At 36.5% G+C, this 19,430-nt stretch overlaps 1 protein-coding gene across 1 annotated transcript in view; it reads right to left on the bottom strand.

Annotated features, from left to right (window-relative positions):
* Positions 1-652: 652 nt before the first annotated feature.
* The window catches only part of LOC148443260 (pulmonary surfactant-associated protein D-like), a 37,510-nt gene continuing 18,732 nt past the window's right edge, over positions 653-19,430 (bottom strand). Inside the window, exons 2-5 of the mRNA XM_088463096.1 lie at positions 10,110-10,202; positions 7,974-8,018; positions 2,372-2,452; positions 653-1,026 (exon numbers count right to left, since the gene is read on the bottom strand). Coding sequence (XP_088319222.1) covers positions 653-1,026; positions 2,372-2,452; positions 7,974-8,018; positions 10,110-10,202 — 593 coding nt within the window. The remainder of the gene's footprint in view (positions 1,027-2,371; positions 2,453-7,973; positions 8,019-10,109; positions 10,203-19,430) is intronic.

Below are 19,430 nucleotides of genomic sequence, written 5' to 3' on the forward strand. Positions count from 1 at the left end.
GTGTAATTTAAGCATTTAAGAAAGGATTGTTTGTATTAATGATTATGGTGTTAGAAAAAATTTCAATCTAAAACCAGGGTTAGACCTGGACTACTTTACCCACTATTTCCTTAAATGATTAAATATTTTTTTTCCAATACATAGAGCATTCAGGGACTTCCAACCAGATACTGATTGGGGTTCCTGGACCTTCTTGACACAACCAGCACATGCCTTTCAGCTTTCTGTTCATTAGTATATGAAGTATCTGAGAGACATCTAAGGTTAAGAAAAAACAGAAAAAAATATTTAGTTTTCCACCAAAATCTTTATTTTTCAACCTCAAATTAATGTTTTGCTCATAACTATTTAGAACAAAATATAGTGCCAAGCTCTCAATATTTAAAAAGGCATAATTGATAATCTGGCATATGTTTATACAAATTGACATTTTAGGCAATGGATAGAGAGAGGGCTGACTCTAAACACAATATTTTATTGACATCTAATACTGCATTTTTATCTAGGATGTCCATAAAAATAATTCTTGTTATCACAAAAATGTAATTCATATTTTTCAATTCTCATCACAAAACATTAATAGTTGGCCAGACACAAGACATATACTTAAGTGTATCACACTTACTGTATTAATATTTTAATGTTTAGAGAATCAAGAAAATTCACATATAATCAGATGTATTTCCTCACATGATCGGTCATTCCATCCACCATTTTGAAACATTTCGACACAATCCTCTTCCCCTGACTGATTAGGTTCTCCAGGCCTCCAATTTGAATACTTGATTATTTTTCCATTTGGGTATCTAAAAGTACCTTTTGTATCTTTGTCATTAATTCCAAGGTAAGTAAAGAGGTTAAACTGCTGGATAACACCTGAAACAGCTTGGTTCTCTTCTTCATTCTGTGTTGCCACCTGACCTCCATCTTTGGAACATATTAATAATGATTCATTATAAGTACCTTCCTTACCATTCGTAATAAATATTTTATTTACAATGCTTGCTCCCCTAGCAAATGCCAAAGCTGAAATAAAAATACAAAGCATTGATATTAAGTATTGAACATCATAAATCAAAGGGCATCACATATTATTACAAAAAAACTAGAACAACCGATTATGCTATTATAAAAACACAAAATGGTGAAGCTACTGTAAATTAAACCTCAAAGATTGTACCACCAGAAAATCTCCCATGCTGCCATAAAATATAATTTATCTTTTTTGCTCATGTTAAGCATTCTTAAATTATGCTCTTACTGTGCCATTTTAGGAATAATTTGTGTAGCCCCCTATCTTCATTTTGGCTGCAGACTAAAGCTGGGTACACACCTAACAGATATATCTGCAGATGATGGTTGTTCATACACACCTAACAACCATCATCTGTTATCTGGCTGTGAGTCCAATGCCCATACACACAGCACGGGATGTAGTCATGTCTAAAGGGGGAAGCCCGACAAGGGATTTAAGGTTAGGGGTAGAAATACCGACAACTATCTTAATCCCGATGCCAGGATCCAGAAGACAGCCCAAACGGAGGTAAGCCGGGGCGCCCTTAGTGTTAGTCTTGCGCAGGGGGGGGGAATTTAGGTTTAGGCAGCATAGCGGAGTTACAGCTAGGTTTTGTGGGAGGCAGGTTAGGGTAAGGTACCCCTAGGGGGGAGGGTTAGGGACAGGCACCACTGGGGGGGTTAGGGCTAGGCTCTAAGGGGGATATATGTGTGAACAACATTATTCACAGACATATCACTGGTACACACTGTCCAAAGCACACAAGATATATTGGCCAATCAATTGATCAGACAATGTATCTGCCAGTGTGTACTGAACATTATGAATCTTCTTCCACTAGGTGCCAGTCACTAATTTTCTTTTCACATATTTGTAGCAACTATTTAATTTACTGAAAACATACAAATATTTTACTAACAGGGAATCACTTTTTGATAGGTCCTTCCTCCTTCTCCTTTCTAATAGAGATGAGCGGTTTGGGTCTACTCAGTTCTTTTCAACAAATTAGTTCTGATTTATCTTATTGGCTATCCAAAACACGTGAGAACTTGATAGTCTATACAATGCAGGTTTTCAGATCCGAATGTAACTGAGTAGAACCAAACTACTCATATCTACTTTCCAGGATGGAAAATATGAACACAGATCCTACCAAAAGTGGAAATACTGGGAGCTGCCCACAGGCATGTCTCACAAGTCATAGATAATTTACATCACACAACTTCTACTTCTGTTTTAATACAAAACATAAAGTCATACATAAATATATACTTTTAAATGACATATTTGTACATAATAAACTGCAATAAATTTCTCAGCGACACTTAAGATTTTATGCATGAGGATCATACAAACCTTTTTTCTGAACAGCCATACTTGATTGCAAATCATGCAATTGTTTTTCAATAAACAATAAGGTTTGTTGTACATTTGCAAATGTTTAAAGTTTAGATATTTTTTGTCAATATTTTTTCAGTGTAGCATTTTTATTTTTTTTTTATTTTCATCTATATGTTCACATATACAGACGATTTCCATGGTTAATAGTCTATACAAAACCTTATTTAGTGTAGCTAACACTGAAATGTTTCAACTTTTTATTTAAAAAATACAATTGTGGGTTTGTGTAAGAAAACAGTAAAACAGTTAGTTGCAGGAAGAATCTGTAATAGCACTGGAAAGAAAATGGTAGAATAATTAAAATAATTGTTTCAGGCAAGTTGTTTACTATTTAGGCTAAAGATCAAGTGGTAGAACATGTAAATATTAACAAATGTAAAAATGTGCAGCTTCTTGCAAATTGGAAATGGAAGCTTCTGAAAAGCACTGCTATTGTATACGAAAAAAACATCCTGCATTTTTTACAATTATTATTAATAAGTATCTAAAAAACTTCTACATTTTCCACAGTCCTGCACAGTATTAGCAGGTTACAAAACAAACTGCTGTACTAAATAAAAAATACCAAACATAAAAACAAGAGGTGTAGTTGTTCTACTATCTAATATGTCAGTTCTACCATCTAATATGTCCCAATTTTTGATTACTGTGGGTATGAGCACTTCCGATACCCGCGGTATTCAATAAAAAAAGTGATTGCAGGGTTTTGAGCTCAGAAAACCCCAGACTTGCTCTGAAGTCACTCAAAAAAAACCCTCCAGTGCTCAAAAATAAAAAACCCTGCACCTAATTGAATAGCATAAATCCTGCTCCCGTAGGAAAAACCTCGCAGGTGCAGGGTTATTCCTATTCTCGTCCCCAATTGAATATGCCCCATAAGGGGCTAACTTAAGTAAGTGGTGGGTTTGCTGAGGTTTAGAAATTAAGGGCACCTGCTACAGATTGACAGCACATTCTAAGCCCAACATACAGCATTTACTAATGGTCTGTTTGATTGTAGTGGTTCGGTTTTGCTGAAAATGGGATTGTGGGTCGAACTGAGTCCTGGCTCAGACCACTTTGGGGTTCTGATTAGAACCGAGTCCCGACTCTGGTCTTCTCACCAAGTTCGGATCTAGGATCTAAAAAACAGAATCTTGTTTTGGATTGCATGTAAAACCGTCTAGTGTGATTTAAGGTTCTGTGAATTCATAAGAAATTACTGGAAATTAATGTTTTTTTATGTTAATAATACTATAGGAACAAAAAGTAGTCGATTTTAGTTGTTTTTATACATCATTAAAGAAATCCAAAACTAAATACAATAATGAATTAGAACCAAAACATGGGGGTTAACACACATCTTTTCTGAAAAGAACATGCTGTTGATTTCAAAACCCCTATCCCACCGCAAAACTATTGCCATCCCTAAGATCTATGCAAGCTTGAATATAATCTAAAAAATGCCATGGGGTCTACCTACACAACTAATATCTAGCCTTAGGTTTTTAAGCCTAGGCTGATAAAGAAAAAATCAACTAGACAACTCTCCTGCAAATAACAGCCTGGTTCATAGGTCATTCATATTAGTAAAGCAGATGCCAAACATAAAAAAAATCAAGTTTTTCCAAATCAAAGCTAAAAAATAATGCAAATGAAGGTCAAATATACCAATAAATTATATTTTCAGAATAAAGAGGCAGTTTATCCTTAAAACCTTCACTGCAGAGGAGGAGTAGAGTTAAGACAGCAGAGAACAATTCCCATTCATCTTCCACAGTGATGGGTAGGAAAAACAATTATCTTTCTCTCCAACAGTTACAGTGGGGACTGCTGGCAGTGGCCAAGGGGTATCGGGAAGTAATAACATCATAATGCAAATGCATAATAATGTCACTGTTGGTAAAACAAATAATTGAAAAGAATATGGTGAGGGATTTTTTAGTCCTTATATATATGTCACTATGGCACCTGCAAAGTTGAGGGTACCCTTGTTTGAAAGAGGGGGAAACCCATCTTACCAAATACTGAAGGTACCACCATATAGTTTATTGTCTGGGGATCAGTGTTATTAGCTGGTAATATCCCCTACACTATGTCAGGGCTGGGAAATCTGGATTGCCCAGGAGAGACCTATGTACCTGTTCACTTGTGGTATGGGAGGAGATGATTGTATTAAAACTCCTCCTCATAGATGTACAAATAACAATACATATGCAGCAGGACAGTATGCATAAGCAACCACTAGGACTAATACTTAGTAGACACTAGAGCCAGACTGGGGTTGGACAGAACAGGCACTGGGACCGGATTGAGACTGGACTTGGAGTATACGCTGGGGCTGTAGTGGAAACTGACTAGGAACACTTACTGAAACTGGAGTGGGACCGGACTTGAAGCACAAATTGGATCCTGAGTAGGACCGGAATATGAGCACAGATTGGAACCGGAGTGGGACAGGAGTTGAAAAATACACTGAAGCCAGAGTGGAATTGTCAAGGAGCCTAAGACCACTAGCCTTGAGTAGAGCCTAGGACATGTATCAGTAATGAAGCTCAGGCTGAGTGCTGTTAGAGCAGGATACTTATACCCTGCGTCTAGCAGGGATTGGCTGATGCAGTCAGGTGCACATCTGCCTCACTGTCACTGTATACTATTGATCAGCTGACCATGACCAATATGGTGGCACCAAGTGTCCAGAGCCAGTAGGAATGCCACCAGAGGTCTAAGCCTCTAAGACCACTGCCATGCTGAGGACCCATAAACAGCACACTCTGTGAGCCCCCAGGCTGGGACTCCCGCCAGGACAGAGCAGCATGACCCTGAGGGTAAGAACGGTTCCTGACACACTACAGAAAGTAAGGAAGTCTAGGGATGGGAAAAGATCTCCCCCACCAAAGCATACATAATTTGAAGCACACCCAAATTTGAAAGAGGGGATACAATTGGATCTCTAGTAACTTTTTTCCATAAATCACCCAGCCTATGATGGCAGTACCATCATATATAATTATTAAGAGAGATAGATGTAGAGGGAGATGTAGGGAGAGAGAGTTATAGACTAAGGGCTGGAGATGGGATGGAGAGAGGATTGGAGTGGGTGACTGACAGGGGGAATGTAGAGGTGATGGGAGAAGAGAAAGGAGGAGATTTGATTGGGGAGGTGATGCAGAAGCTATTTGAGAGAGGGAGGTGAAGAGAGAGAAAAGGAAAGAGGAGGAAGAGAGATGGGCATGAAACGAGGGGTGTAGAGTGGGGGAAAATTTGGAGAGAAAGTTTTGTAGAGGGGGTAGTGTGAGGTAGAGAGTAACAGAGGAAGTTACATAGAGGGCAATTATATAGGGTAGAGCTAGGCTTAAGAGAGAGGAGGGATGAGAGAGGGAGTAAATAGAGGGGTTAGAGCGGGGATGAAGAGATTATTGTTACAAAAAGTGTATTCATTATTTCATATTACAGTGACTAAAAACGTCACATTAATTTTACAATCAATAGCTATAAAAAAAAGGAGAAGTCAAACATGCCTTTGTGAGTTAGGAGTAAGAATAATAGTTTTTTCCCAAAAAAATTATTACACATTAAAGTCCTGAGTCTATTACGGATGCAAACACATTAGTGTGTGTGCCTTTTGTCTCAGTCATGTTTGCAAATTTTATGCAAATGCCACAATTAAGCCCTTCCCTGGTGTACATTCATGTGTCCGAATGTGCAAGGACTGAGACGCCTATTCACAGTGTCCGTAGACACTGAAATGCCTCTCGGTGCATCTAGATGCACCATCAGTCACACCATTGAAACTTACACTACCCCTTTGGCAACCACTATTAGCAACACACATGTTGCACTCCCATAAGATGCAACATCTTCAGGTGTCTGTTTAGCCACCCCGTTACCTCCCAGTCACCATCCAGGAAGGACCCATACTTTTCTGCTATTGCATACTGTATCTGAATTTGCACTGCAATCTCTATACAAATAAAATCAGGACTCATGCGCAAATGAAAAACATCACTCCAGTGGGATCCACATGGCCGCTTGGTCCTACTCAGAATCATGCCCTAAGTGCTCAATTGGTTTTATAATAATGCATACTGTAGTTATATTAATGTATTTCAGTTGTTTAATTGTTCAATTGTTCACAATATTTTACTCTATTAGCAATCACTTCACTTCTACCACATCACAGAGAAGGTTTCTATCAGAGCCTCTGACCCTGCACATGTTTTATAAGGCATTCAGGCATTACTTCATTTTTTATTGCTGTGCTAAGTGACGATGAGAATTTTTTATCATCAGGTCTAAAATGTTATAATAAATAATTATGCCCTATATTATCCTACACCATACATTATCTAATAATACATGTGCAACATTTGCATATACTTTATAAAGCGAATGATGCACAATATAAAGCATAGCCTCAGGTCACCCACTGAAAATCATGGAGTTGGAGCATTATCTCTAGATTATGGGTCTGATTCAGCATTGATCGCAATTGTAACCACGTACGCAGATTGGCTGATGGTGCATATGCACCGCAGTGCACCTGCGCAGCTGCCGCATTGCGATCACACTGCAATCATGCAGGTACATAGAAAGCCATCGCAGAGTGAGTGACAGGCCGTCAGCGTTTGGGGGTAGTGACGGGGAAGTGGATGGAGAAATGCAGGTGTGCCAGTCCATTTAAACATCATTACATGGTGCGTGCATAAATTAGACACTGCGATGGCATATGCAGCTTGTGTACTCACTGCGTGTGACGAGACTTGCCATTTCTGAGACAGGTCCGAACTATTGTAAATGTGCATGACAGGCCAATGTTCGTTGATGTTACCGATGTTTACGCAGGACTGCAAGGTATTATGGATGTGAGAAAGCGGTAGAGGGCATCTCTATGCTGGCTGAGCGGTTGCAAACATTAGCATATTTTCGCAGCAGAACTGCGTGCGTTATCACAGCTGCAATCTCAATGGTGATCCATACTGAATCAGTCCCTATGTTTCAAAATTAGAAATTAGGTAGTTTGTTCTATGCTTTTTATTGGTTGGTCCGACATATAAGGAGATGAGGGCTGAATGTGTTTTGCTGTCAGTTCTATGCTATAGTACAAAGAGAGTTACAAAAGGCTGAATATGCAGTGGGGAGGTTGGATGCTTTGGGGAAAAGGTTAATTGCTACCCTCACAGTGCTATATGTTGTGACATCTATTATATCTCTTTCCAATGTGTTCACATGCAAAAAGATGATTGCCAGTAACAGTATGGACAACGTAGAGACTACTTCTAGGACTGTGGTGAAAGAGAGGCTTACTTACAGCAATGCTCAGCAAAGTATGAGCCTCCCCAGTAAAATGTGTTTATTTGGAGATGTGACTGGATAAAAAGTGTCTTCTAATTGGATGTATCAGATTTTAGGAGAAGGTGAATGTCCATGTATAAACTGTACTAATGTATCTAGGACAAGAAATCTTTTGTCTCTAAAACTTTGTTCATTTGTGTTATTATTTGCTATTGTTATTATTATTACTACTATTACTGCCAGTAATAGCACCTTTGTCATCATAACTGTATACTATTTATACCTGTTTCACTAGCATCATCACCTTTGTCCCCTTTTTGACCTGGTGGTAAAGGAAAAAGGAATATACAAGTCAATTAGTTAAAAAATACTAAATACTAGTAGCACAGAGGAATAATAGTATTGGTTTAGCTATGGGATTTGACTAAAATAAATAGGTGACCATGATAATCAGTGTGAGTTGTAATGAAAAACTAAATCAATAAGCTGTAAGTCATTTTCTATAGTAGTATTTATATGGAGAAATAAGAAATTTAAATGCACAAAAGCTTAACATTCCCTTAGGAAAAATGTGTATCTGAGAGGTGCAACTCATGGTTCATTTTCTAAAACATTGTGCACAGTCGATGTTATTTGAGCTAACAGTTCTCTGTTTTAACACCAATGCCAACATATTACATATCCACAGGATGATGAGTAGAGCAGAAATGAAATTTTTCTATATTGATAATGAAGCTAAAGCCGTTGATGTGAAAATATATATATTTTATTAATAAAGAATTTTAAAGGGGTGCATGGTTTTGCTCACTGTGGGGTCTATTTACCAAGCCTGGGATGGAGATAAAGTCAACCAATCAGCTCCTAACTCTCATTTTTAAAACACATCCTGTGATATGGCAGTTAGGTTCTGATTGGCTCATACTTTATCTCCATTCACTTTATCTCCATCCAAGGCTTAGTAAATAGACCTCTGAAAAACATGTCAGATCAAGCCCCCTGTCCAGCCACTTTACTGGGGAAGTGGGCAGAATCTGAGCAGCTGGTCTACCCACTCTCTCTCTCTCTCTATAGATTGATTGCAGAAGCACTTACAAAATGTTTGAGTCTGTTGCACAAGCAGTGAGAGTAGGTAAGTATGAGATACTGTAAGGATCCGCAAAAGCGGATTATCTTGTTGGCAGGTCCCACTTATAGTTGTCACTGGGACACTGCATCTTGTCCTGATCCATGTTCCAGCTGCTACAGGCAGCCAGATTGCTGTCTTGTCTGTGTACAGCTCTAGCTGTCTGTCTGTGTGCTGTATTCAGCTGCACACTAATGAATCAGGTATTGTCTGTATGCACAGCTCAGGTGCACATTAGCAGTCATTAGGAAAGGCTCTCTACAGGAAATGCCTTTAATTGGATTATGCATCGCATAAGTTACAGCCAGCCCTTCACTCCATGCCGGCTGTAGCATTTGTTGTGGCTTCTGGTTCTAGTGAATGGTTATCCTCCTGTGTGTTCCAGCTCCTCATGTCCAGTGTCTGTGATCTCCCTGCAAGTTACATTTAAGCAGTGGCTGCCGCTTTCTAGCATGTGTGTGATTTTCCTGCAAATACATAAGAGCAGTACCTGCAACACATCAGCATCTGTGTGCTCCCTGCAAGTTACATTTAAGCAGTGGCTGCTGCTTCCCAACATGTGTGTGATCCACCTGCAAGTGACACCGGAGCAGAGTCTGTCACATTTTAGTGTATGTGTGGATTCCCAGCAAGTACTTTAGCAGTGTCTGCTGCACTTAAGTTCTGTGAACTTTTGTTTATTCATTCCATCACTCTCAGCAGCTTTTCTGTGGCTGTGTGGACAATCCACTAATAAGCACCCAGCTGTCTGCACTGCTATTCAGTGCTATACGCACTATCTGCATTGCAATTCATTGTCTGTATATTTATGCAAGCAATAAACTTTTACAGCAATTCTTGATATTCCTCCGTGAATACCAGCTATTCAGGCTGCAACTAGCCAAGTGCATACCAGTCCTCAAGACTGCAACTAGCCAATTGCATACCAGCTATTCAAGACTGCAACTAGCCAAGTGCATACCAGCTATTTAGGCTGCAACTAGCCAAGTACATACCAGTCCTCAAGACTGCAACCAACCAAGCATACATCAGCCATTAAGGCCACATTCCAGTCAGGAGCCATCAAATCCTCACAACTCCTTATCAATCAACTCTTTATCAATTGACTCTTCAAAAATAAGTATCTATTAACAATTGACTTTTGATCAACCAATTCACTATACTCTCATGAGCTTCATGTTCCTGGTATGATTCAATTGTGAATATCCCCTGAGATTTATAATAGATACCTCTGAATGGGCAAAAACTACCTATATAGAAAATGTATTGTTGCATTATTCAGACATAAAGTACCATTACCTGTATCACCAGTATTTCCATTAGGTCCTACTTTTCCATGTGGTCCATTAGTACCTCTAATCTCTGGTGTCCCTGGCTCACCAGGGGGGCCTAGAATGAGGAAATATTATAGAGGTCTTAATAACATATAAAATTATGAAAATCTAATAACATACAATTTATCTGCAAATGTATTATACTAGATAAGATATACAGTATTAACTATAAATGACATAGAAATTAGCATACTTAAATTAATATGTATATATTAATTATATGGTGAATGGCAGGTGTTAAAGGTGATTTTTTAGTTTATGGTTCCTTACAGAAACATATAAACTTTTTTTTCTGTTATAAATGATTCTGTTGTACCACAAAACTCCAACAATTAAAAGAAATGTAATAAATTGTGTAAATGCCTTGCTGTGTTAAAACACATATATGCATAATACAACAGGGGGTAAAATTACTAAAGTGAGTGTTTTTAGAAGTGAGTTTTAGAAGAGATGTTACCCTTAGCAACAAATCAGATTCTAGCTATTATCTTCTAGAGTGTGCTATTTAAATGTTATGTAGAATCTGATTGGTTGCTATGGGCAACATCTCTTCTAAAAATAACTTCTAAAAAGCTCTCACTTTAGTAAATTTACCCCCTAAAATCAGCCCCAAGATCTAAATTAAGCCCTTATTCCTGCTGCAGCATGTGTGTATCTGCAAACTTATATGAACCAGTAGTGTATGTATAACTCCTACTACAAATGCATGGCAAGAGGATGCAATTATACACATCAACTCACCCGTATGTCTCAATTCTGCTAAATTATAGGATCATCATTTAAGTTTTGAGTAATGGAAACATTTTCCCACATAAATGTCTATTTATATCACAAGCAGTAAAATGTGTTATAAGTCAATATATACTAATTATTTCAGTCCTGGAGCAGTTATTTAATGTTAAATGTTATAACTAATATTTCAGCATTTTAATAGTAGCCACATATAAGCTAGATATCTAAGATATGAACTGAACCTTCGAGTACCCTGTACACTTAAGGTGCGTATCCACTTATAGACATACAAACGAGAGCACAATTATGACATTGCAATTGTGCTGTCGTTTGTATGTCTTGTGATGTGCCTAGACTGAACGTTCGTTCATTCAGTCCAGGCACATCCATCATCCCCGTACATGCTGAACCTGACAGAATCGTCAGGTTGACCAGCATGTACGGGCGATGATAGATGGCAAAAATGACCAGCGGCAGGAGCATCACTGGTCGTTTTTGTCATTTACATGCCCGATTTGCAGGCGATTTGCAGCAAATTGCACGATAACGATGTCTATACCGTGCAATCGCCTGTCAAAATTAAACCTTCATCAGCGACTATTCCAGGAACGGATTCTAGTGGTGTCTTTTTTGATTTTAACATTTTTTCATTGTGTTTATATTTGCATGCTACCCCAAGACTATTTACATCTATATAAATAATTGCAGACCACAGATTTTAGATCATTTAATAAATTCTTGTTTATTTATTGTAAAACCATCCATCGATCTTTTTTACCTCAATAAAAATTTATTTTCATTAGAGATGAGTAGTTTGGTTCTACTCGGTTACTGTTGGATCTGAAAAATGGCACCTTATTGACTATTCAGCACTCACATAATTTTGAATAGCCAATAAGTTAAATCATAACTTGTGCTGATGAAGGCTTTGGGTCCTGATGGATTCTCCTTGGAATTTTACAAGATTTTGCCTAATAGGTTATGCCATGAAGATTTTAATACAATTATTTCTAAGTGAGTGATCCTTTCCTATTTTAACTCTGCTACTATAAAAGAATTACCCAAACCTGGGAGAGATCCTAAGTTTCCTAGCTCATACAGGTCAATTTCGTTTTTAGATGTTGATTACAAATCTCTGAAACCAGTCCTGCATTCTATAATTTCTCCTAATCAAACAGAATTTATATGGGTAAATCACTACATTGTTAATATTAGAAAGATAATTTCTGTGGTTCAGTTACTTTTCATCGCGGGGAGTTAATATCCTTCTGTTATTATTTCTATGGATGCAGAGAAGGCTTTTGCCCTTGTTCCCTGTATATCACATTACACAAATTTGGCTTCCCTGAGAACTTTGTGACTGCTATACAGAAGCTATGGGGTCTATTTACTAAGCCTTGGGTGGAGATAAAGTATACAGAGGTAAAGTACCAACCAATCAGCTCCTAACTGTAATTTTTGAAGCACAACCTGTGGCTTGGCAGTTAGGAGCTGATTGGCTTGTACTTTCTCTCTGTTCACTTTATCTACATCCAAGGCTTAGTAAATAGACCCCTATATTCTGTTCAAATGATACAGGTGTCAGGTAATGGGTAGTTGGTAATTGGTCTATGCCAATTTCATCTTGTTTATTGTCATTTTAAATATATGGGTGTTTTGATCACTAGCTATTTAAATTATTTACATAGGATTAATTTTACCTAGTTAGCAACAAGATTGCCTGCTTACTAGACAATTCGAATCAAGAAGAGTGATGGCATTTGAAATGAATTACATTTGTTCCAATGCAAAATAATGTATTATTTGTATTTGAGGCAGTGAGTACTGTAATCCTTGTGTATATATGGTTTAACATCTTGTTTTAATGAGTTACATGTTCATATGCATGGGTGTTGTGCCTCATTGGGTACAGAGTGCATACCTAGCTTGTGTCCAGGTGGTCTATCAATATACACACAGTTAAGTTTGATTGAACCAAATTTAATTTTTTTATATTACTGTGTATTATTTTAAACTTTTTTCAAACTAGCTATATGGTTAATTTGCTATTTAAGTGTTTCTAGTGATTTGAATGTCATTGACAAAATTATGATTACAGTGAAGTCATTTTAAAATTATATATAATTTAAATGTATTTATGATAAAACTCATAAAGTTATATTAATAATTCCCGCTGAGTGATAATAGAGTATAAACAGATCCAGTCATTTATTTTTCTATCAATAAAGCTAAGTTTATTAAGATTTAGGGGTGTACCACTAAGCATACTAATTAGTTTGCTAAATTAGATTACAGATTTTGTTCCCACCAAAAGATAGGTTTAAAAAGTTTATATATAGGTCAAGTTTACAGGCAAAGGTATGGATTCTTCTGTCAGTTAATGATGGATTCTTATTATTGATGCCTCAGTTTTCACAAATGCGAAGTACAGAATTGTTATCCAAGGAATGATCAAACATAGCAAAAGGTCAGGGACTCAGGATTAGAATTGTGACATAATAAAAAGTTGAGCTTGCAGATATAGGTTTCAGAATTTAAATGACTGAAATCACTAGCTGGCACAAATCAGAGGCCAGCAGCAGCTGAAGAGAGGAGTTTGTACCCAGTGACAGGTCCTGCATGTAAATGCTAACTGCCCTCATGCAGCAGCCAGGTATCCAGATGCAGCAGTTATAGGGGTCTACTTACTAAAGCCTTGGGGGTATATTTACTAAAGTGAGAGTTTTTAGAAGTGAGTTTTAAAAGTGATGTTGCCCATAGCAACCAATCAGATTTTAGCTATTATCTTCTAGAAGGTGCAACTTAAATGTGAAATATAATCTGATTGGTTGCTATGGGCAATATCACTTTTAAAACTCACTTCTAAAAACTCTCACTTTAGTATATTTACCCCTTGGAGAGAGATAAAGTAAACAGAGATAAAGTACCAACCAATCAACTCCTGTCACTTTACAGGCTGTATTTGAAAAATGGCAGTTAGGAGCTGATTGTTTGGTACTTTATCTCTATCTACTTTATCTCTCTCCAAGGCTTAGTAAAACTAAATAAATCCCTAAGATTCTTCAATTTGAATGCTAACCATTAAAACATGTTGATATAAATTTAGAATTTTAGTCATTATAATATGTATCTTCCATATAGTAGTATATTCTATTAAGCTACAGTATTACTTTATAGAGGTGAAGATTTTCATCTTACCATGATAACAACTTTAGTTCTGTTATTTGTATTTAAAGGAAGGTTTTTTTGTAACAATTATTTTGGTGTTTGAAAAAATTTAAATCCAAAACCCAGGGTCAGACCAGGACTCCTTCACCTACAATTTCCTTAAATATTTCAATAATTTATTTTCAATACATATAGCATTAACGGCATCCAGGGTAGAAATGGATGGGAGTATATGGACTATGACACAACCAGCACACGTCTGAAGGCCCTCTATTCTTGGTGTAGTCACATATCCTTCTGTAGGTTTTAATGCTACTTAAAACCAGGTAAAATCCATGCCTGAACTCACTTCCTTAATGCTCAATATCTCCAACTGTATTTCTGCTATCTGTTCATTGCCACCTGAATAGCATCTAAGATTGAACATAAATAAAACAGAAAAAAACATTTTTTTCCACCAATATATTTATTCTGCAGCTATTAATCCTCTCTGTAAATTCATTGGTAGAACATAACGTATAGAACAAAATGTAGAGCATTACTGACCTATGAAGCCCTCCACCACTTCCCTGCTACATTTCTGACCTCACCCACATATATAATCACTTTCTCCGCATGGCATTCCACCAGCAACATTCTTATTCCTATCTTTTTCATCACATGTAGAGTATGAAGACAAGATGTCTCCTTCTCAACTTCTCATTTATGGAACACGCCACCTCCTTGTTGACATTTTATAAATACAGTATATACAGATGTGTCTTTACTGGTATTTTTGCATCTTATGGGGCGAGGCGCTTGGCGCAACATAGACAGTGATCCCTGTACGCTCAGATTTTTCCCAAACATTTGCATTATTGCAGACTGCAAAGTTGCTAACAGTCTACATGGGACATTAGATTAGTACTTAGAAAGCAAAGAAATCTGTACAAAATCACAGATTAAGCCAGAGGTTCCCAAACTCCACCATTACAGTCCAGGTTTTAAGGATATTTTTGCTTGAATTCAGATGATTAAAACTAATTGACTGAGGCACTTATTAAGTCACCTGTGCACAAGCATGAATATCCTTTAAAATGTGGACTGTAATGGCAGAGTTTGGGGACCTCTGGATTAAACATAACATTACATGGCATGAGGCATGGTGTGGGTCACATGTATTGGAACTTAATTTTGTGCCTATTTACACAAAGCAGCAGCTAAGTTTTATATAGAAGCTACATTAAATGCCAGCAGCAGTATACAACGTATGTCTATTTGCACTTTTATTTGAATTAGTTAGATATATATATTGTAAGAATTACTGACAGAATGCATACAGTAACACAGCTGATTTGTAGTCCATGCCACACCAAATAGCCCCATTCTAGGAAAAATGTATGTGGACTCACCTGTAATGACAGCATAGAAACTAAATTATGACTTTAGAGAGAATGCTAATTCCAGACATACTTTGTGTATTTTATTGCCATTTACTTATTACTGTATTTTTTCCATTGGATAGTAAACAAAATGGAGTCTAGCTTTTACAAATATGTACATCAGTATTAATTAAATCTTGTCACAAATTATTAAAAGTTTGTCCAGACGCAAAAGGTAATTTTTATTCAATTTGTATAATATTTTAGTGTTTAGATAATCAGGAAAATTAACATACTGCAAGATTAGACGTTTTTTCCTCTCATTAACGTTCATTCCATTCACCTTCCTGGTACATTTCAACACAATCCTGGTTAAGGTTCTCCAGTCTTCCAATTTAAATACTTGATTATTTTCCATTGGAGTATTTAAAAGTACCTTGTTTGTGTCTCATTAATTCCTACAGTTATGCTACATGCCAATATAGCTTGGTTCTCTTTCATTCTGTGGGTCTCTATCAGAACTCCAACTTTGTAACATGTTCATATTAATTAATTATAAGTACCCTCCTTACCACTCATAGTACATTATATTTCTAATGCTTACTCCCATAGCAATCACCAAGGCTTAAATAAAACACAGAGCATTGCTATGAAGTATTGAGCACCATATACTAAGTGCAACACAACCAACATTTTTTTAAATACAAATGTTGTTCCAAAGAATGATTACTTTAAATTGAACATTAAAGATTGTATCAGCAGGAAAGTGTTCCATACTGCCATGAATTTTGATTTGCTTTCCGCCACTTAGGCAATACTGTATGTCCTCCTTTTCTAATGTTAAGTCATAGTAAACGCAACACTTACTGTACCTTTTAAATTAAATGGATGACTTGACCGTGTCAAATATTATATTGTGATTCATACAAATAACATAATAACCAGAAAAAGCACAGTAATATTTTTTACTACCTTAATATTGGCAGACACATTTTTAAGAGCTATTTCATACTTCAGCACATACTTGCCAACGCTCCCTCGTTGTAAGGGAGACTCCCTGAAATAGTAGCAATCTCCCTGACTCCCTGTAGAGTCCAGCAATCTCCCTGATTACACCTTACCCCCATTATTTAGTTGTTATATAAAAAAACAGATATACTGTATACATTCAAATGAGATAATTAGTATTATTTCCCTGCATTGTTTATAAGGCACAACGATCCCTATGGCTACATGCAGTTTCTGAAAAGTATCCGTGTGTTTTCATCAACAAGTAGATCTTACTAACTGCTTTTTGGCTCATTTATTTTCTATGTAAATCAATGACATTATGACACACCTCTCAGACGTAGCAGCACACACCCACTTTACCGCCGTGCCCATAGGTGCTGCTTTCACAATCTCCCTGGAATGCTTTTTCAAAAGTAGGCAAGTATGGTTCAGCATTTAATTATTTTAATTATATCACAATATTTGGGAGATCCTGTTTTAGTCCCTGCCAAATACCCACTCAGTCCCACTATAATTACTGTTATAATTTCAATTTTCAGCATATGCAAAAACAGATTCCAGAAGCAGATGAAAGGTTTATTATACAAAGCACATGTGAAGGCAGAGTATGCTAAGTCCCTGAAGGCTGGAGAATTCACAAATAAATGTAAAAATAAAACAGTCAATAGCACACAGGGCAGAGATATCCAGGAACTATAAACTGACGTAACTTAATTTTAGTGCACTTCACTTTACAGCAATGCAACACAAAATATCTTTCTGCATGTATTAGAATTATTCTTGTAGCTTGAAAGGTTCAAAATTATATTCTCAAAAAGAAATGTATGTAAGTGAATGGTACTAAGATAAATTTAAATATATAGCATGCCGGTATAGTAGGTTGCATTTAGTTGCAAATAGTCTTGTTCTGAATAAAAACTTGTATTTTTTGTTTGCAAATAACTTGGGTGAAAATATTTACGTAGGAATGAAAGGAAAGTTCAATGCTCTCAGTATGTCAGTTTAGGAAAGCACACTATTGATTTATGTAGAAGCATTTGTTTTCTTTGACATTGCTTCCCGATACACTTTGGCATCAAAATAAATAATACATTATGTACCTGGAAAACCTCAGGGTTGTGTGCATAGCACCGTTCCACTAGATGTGCTGTAATAAGGGAGATTATTAACATAATTCATTATTTTCTTTGGATTTCTTTCATAATTTTAAATCATTTTTATCAACCATTTCTTATTTCAGTGATTTATCATATTTACTAATACAAATTCACTGAGGGGAAGTTCTAAGAGATACCAAGAAAGTATCCAAACTCAAATTTAAATTGCAGTGCAAAAATAAAGCTGTCCAGCATTTATGGGCTACATGCAAAACAGCCAGTATTTACCCTGCATGCTAAAACAATAATGACATACACAAAAAAACACCTTGGGCGCTGATCTTATTAATAACAGTTTAATCCCAACTGACTTGCAGCTTTCTAAAGGGTATTTCTCCCTTTTTACTTAAATGACACTATTCTCTCTATGAAATAACTTTCATAAGGAAAAGAAAAAGCTTTTCAGTTGGTTTGATAAAAATATTTAATATATTAAAGACTAATACCATAAATTTAATTATTAAATCAATAAATTTTAAAATAGCTTTCCAACAATTTACACAATATACAGTACATATACAATTTATACCACATTATCATATTGGGAATTAATAGTATACACCTCCTGATACATGGCAACCTTAAAATAAATTTGATAATGAATTATTAAACCTAGAAAGCGTGTTGTAAATGACCAATCAAATGGCGTTATTGGGATCCCCCCAAAAAATATTTTTGTATATTTTTATTTTATTATATGTACAGTCACTTCGATAGCTCATTAATTAGATCCTTTCTACAGCTTGATATTCTGTAAATCATATAGATATATATATATTCTTTGGACTTCAATCAGTCATTCATATACAGCTGTTTTCTGACAGGCTTTTTAAATTAGGCTGAATAGCCTTACAACTCGAATCCCCAGTAGGTGGAGGTTATAAAAACAGTCTCCTGCTGCTGATATTCCACAGTCATGCAGTCATTTTAATATAAATGCAATTTGTAAAAGGTAAATACTTCCCTACTCGGTCTGTTCTTTTGTAATCAGTCCCGGGACTTCCAGCCTTAGTCAGAGAATGGGGGCAATGTATAACACGTTTCTCTGCTGCAAACACAGCGTCAGCGGCTTCCTCAGATACTGGGATCCCAAATAAGGCCTTATGAGTGGTCCTTTACAGCACGCTTTCTAAGTTTAATTATTCAATATCAAATTTATTTTAAGGTTGCCATGTATCAGGAGGTGTATACTATTAATGACCAATATGATAATGTGGTATAATTTTTATATGTATATTGTGCAAATTGTTGGAAAGCAATTTTTAAAATTATTGATCTAATAATTCAATTTATGGTATTAGTCTTTATATAGTAAATAATTTTATAAAAACAATAAGGGCCTGATTATGAGTCTTTTGCCACAACCGCTCCTGTGTCTTCAGGGCCGGATTAAGGTCTGTGGGGGCCCTGGGCAACAAACTTGTGGGGGCCCCTATCAATAACATTATTAAAGGGATGTATTGGCAATGTTATAAAAGTATGTATATATATATATATATATATATATATATATATCTCAAGCCAGATATGTGCAGCACTCCAAGCCAAATAATTCACAGGGAGTGATCTGGAAATTCCAACTACCTGTAAGTCCAATATTGGCCCTTAAGGCATGGTTACTAGGACCAAAGGTACCGAAATAGGAGAAAGTTTGCGTGGAGGGGGAGACAGAATAAGAGGCAGGGGACATGGAGGATGACCACCACTGGGAAAAAGGAAATAATATTTTATGAATTATCTACCTGTGAAATCAGTTTATTGTCTAAGGTTTTATCCTTTGTCCCCACAGTTCCATTTGAGGATCTTCAGTGGCAGGTGGAAAAATATGCATTGCAACATCATCTAAAATTAAAA

Source organism: Taudactylus pleione, unplaced genomic scaffold (genome assembly GCF_031769625.1).
Source record: "Taudactylus pleione unplaced genomic scaffold, aTauple2 ptg001314l, whole genome shotgun sequence".
Taxonomy (NCBI): domain Eukaryota; kingdom Metazoa; phylum Chordata; class Amphibia; order Anura; family Myobatrachidae; genus Taudactylus; species Taudactylus pleione.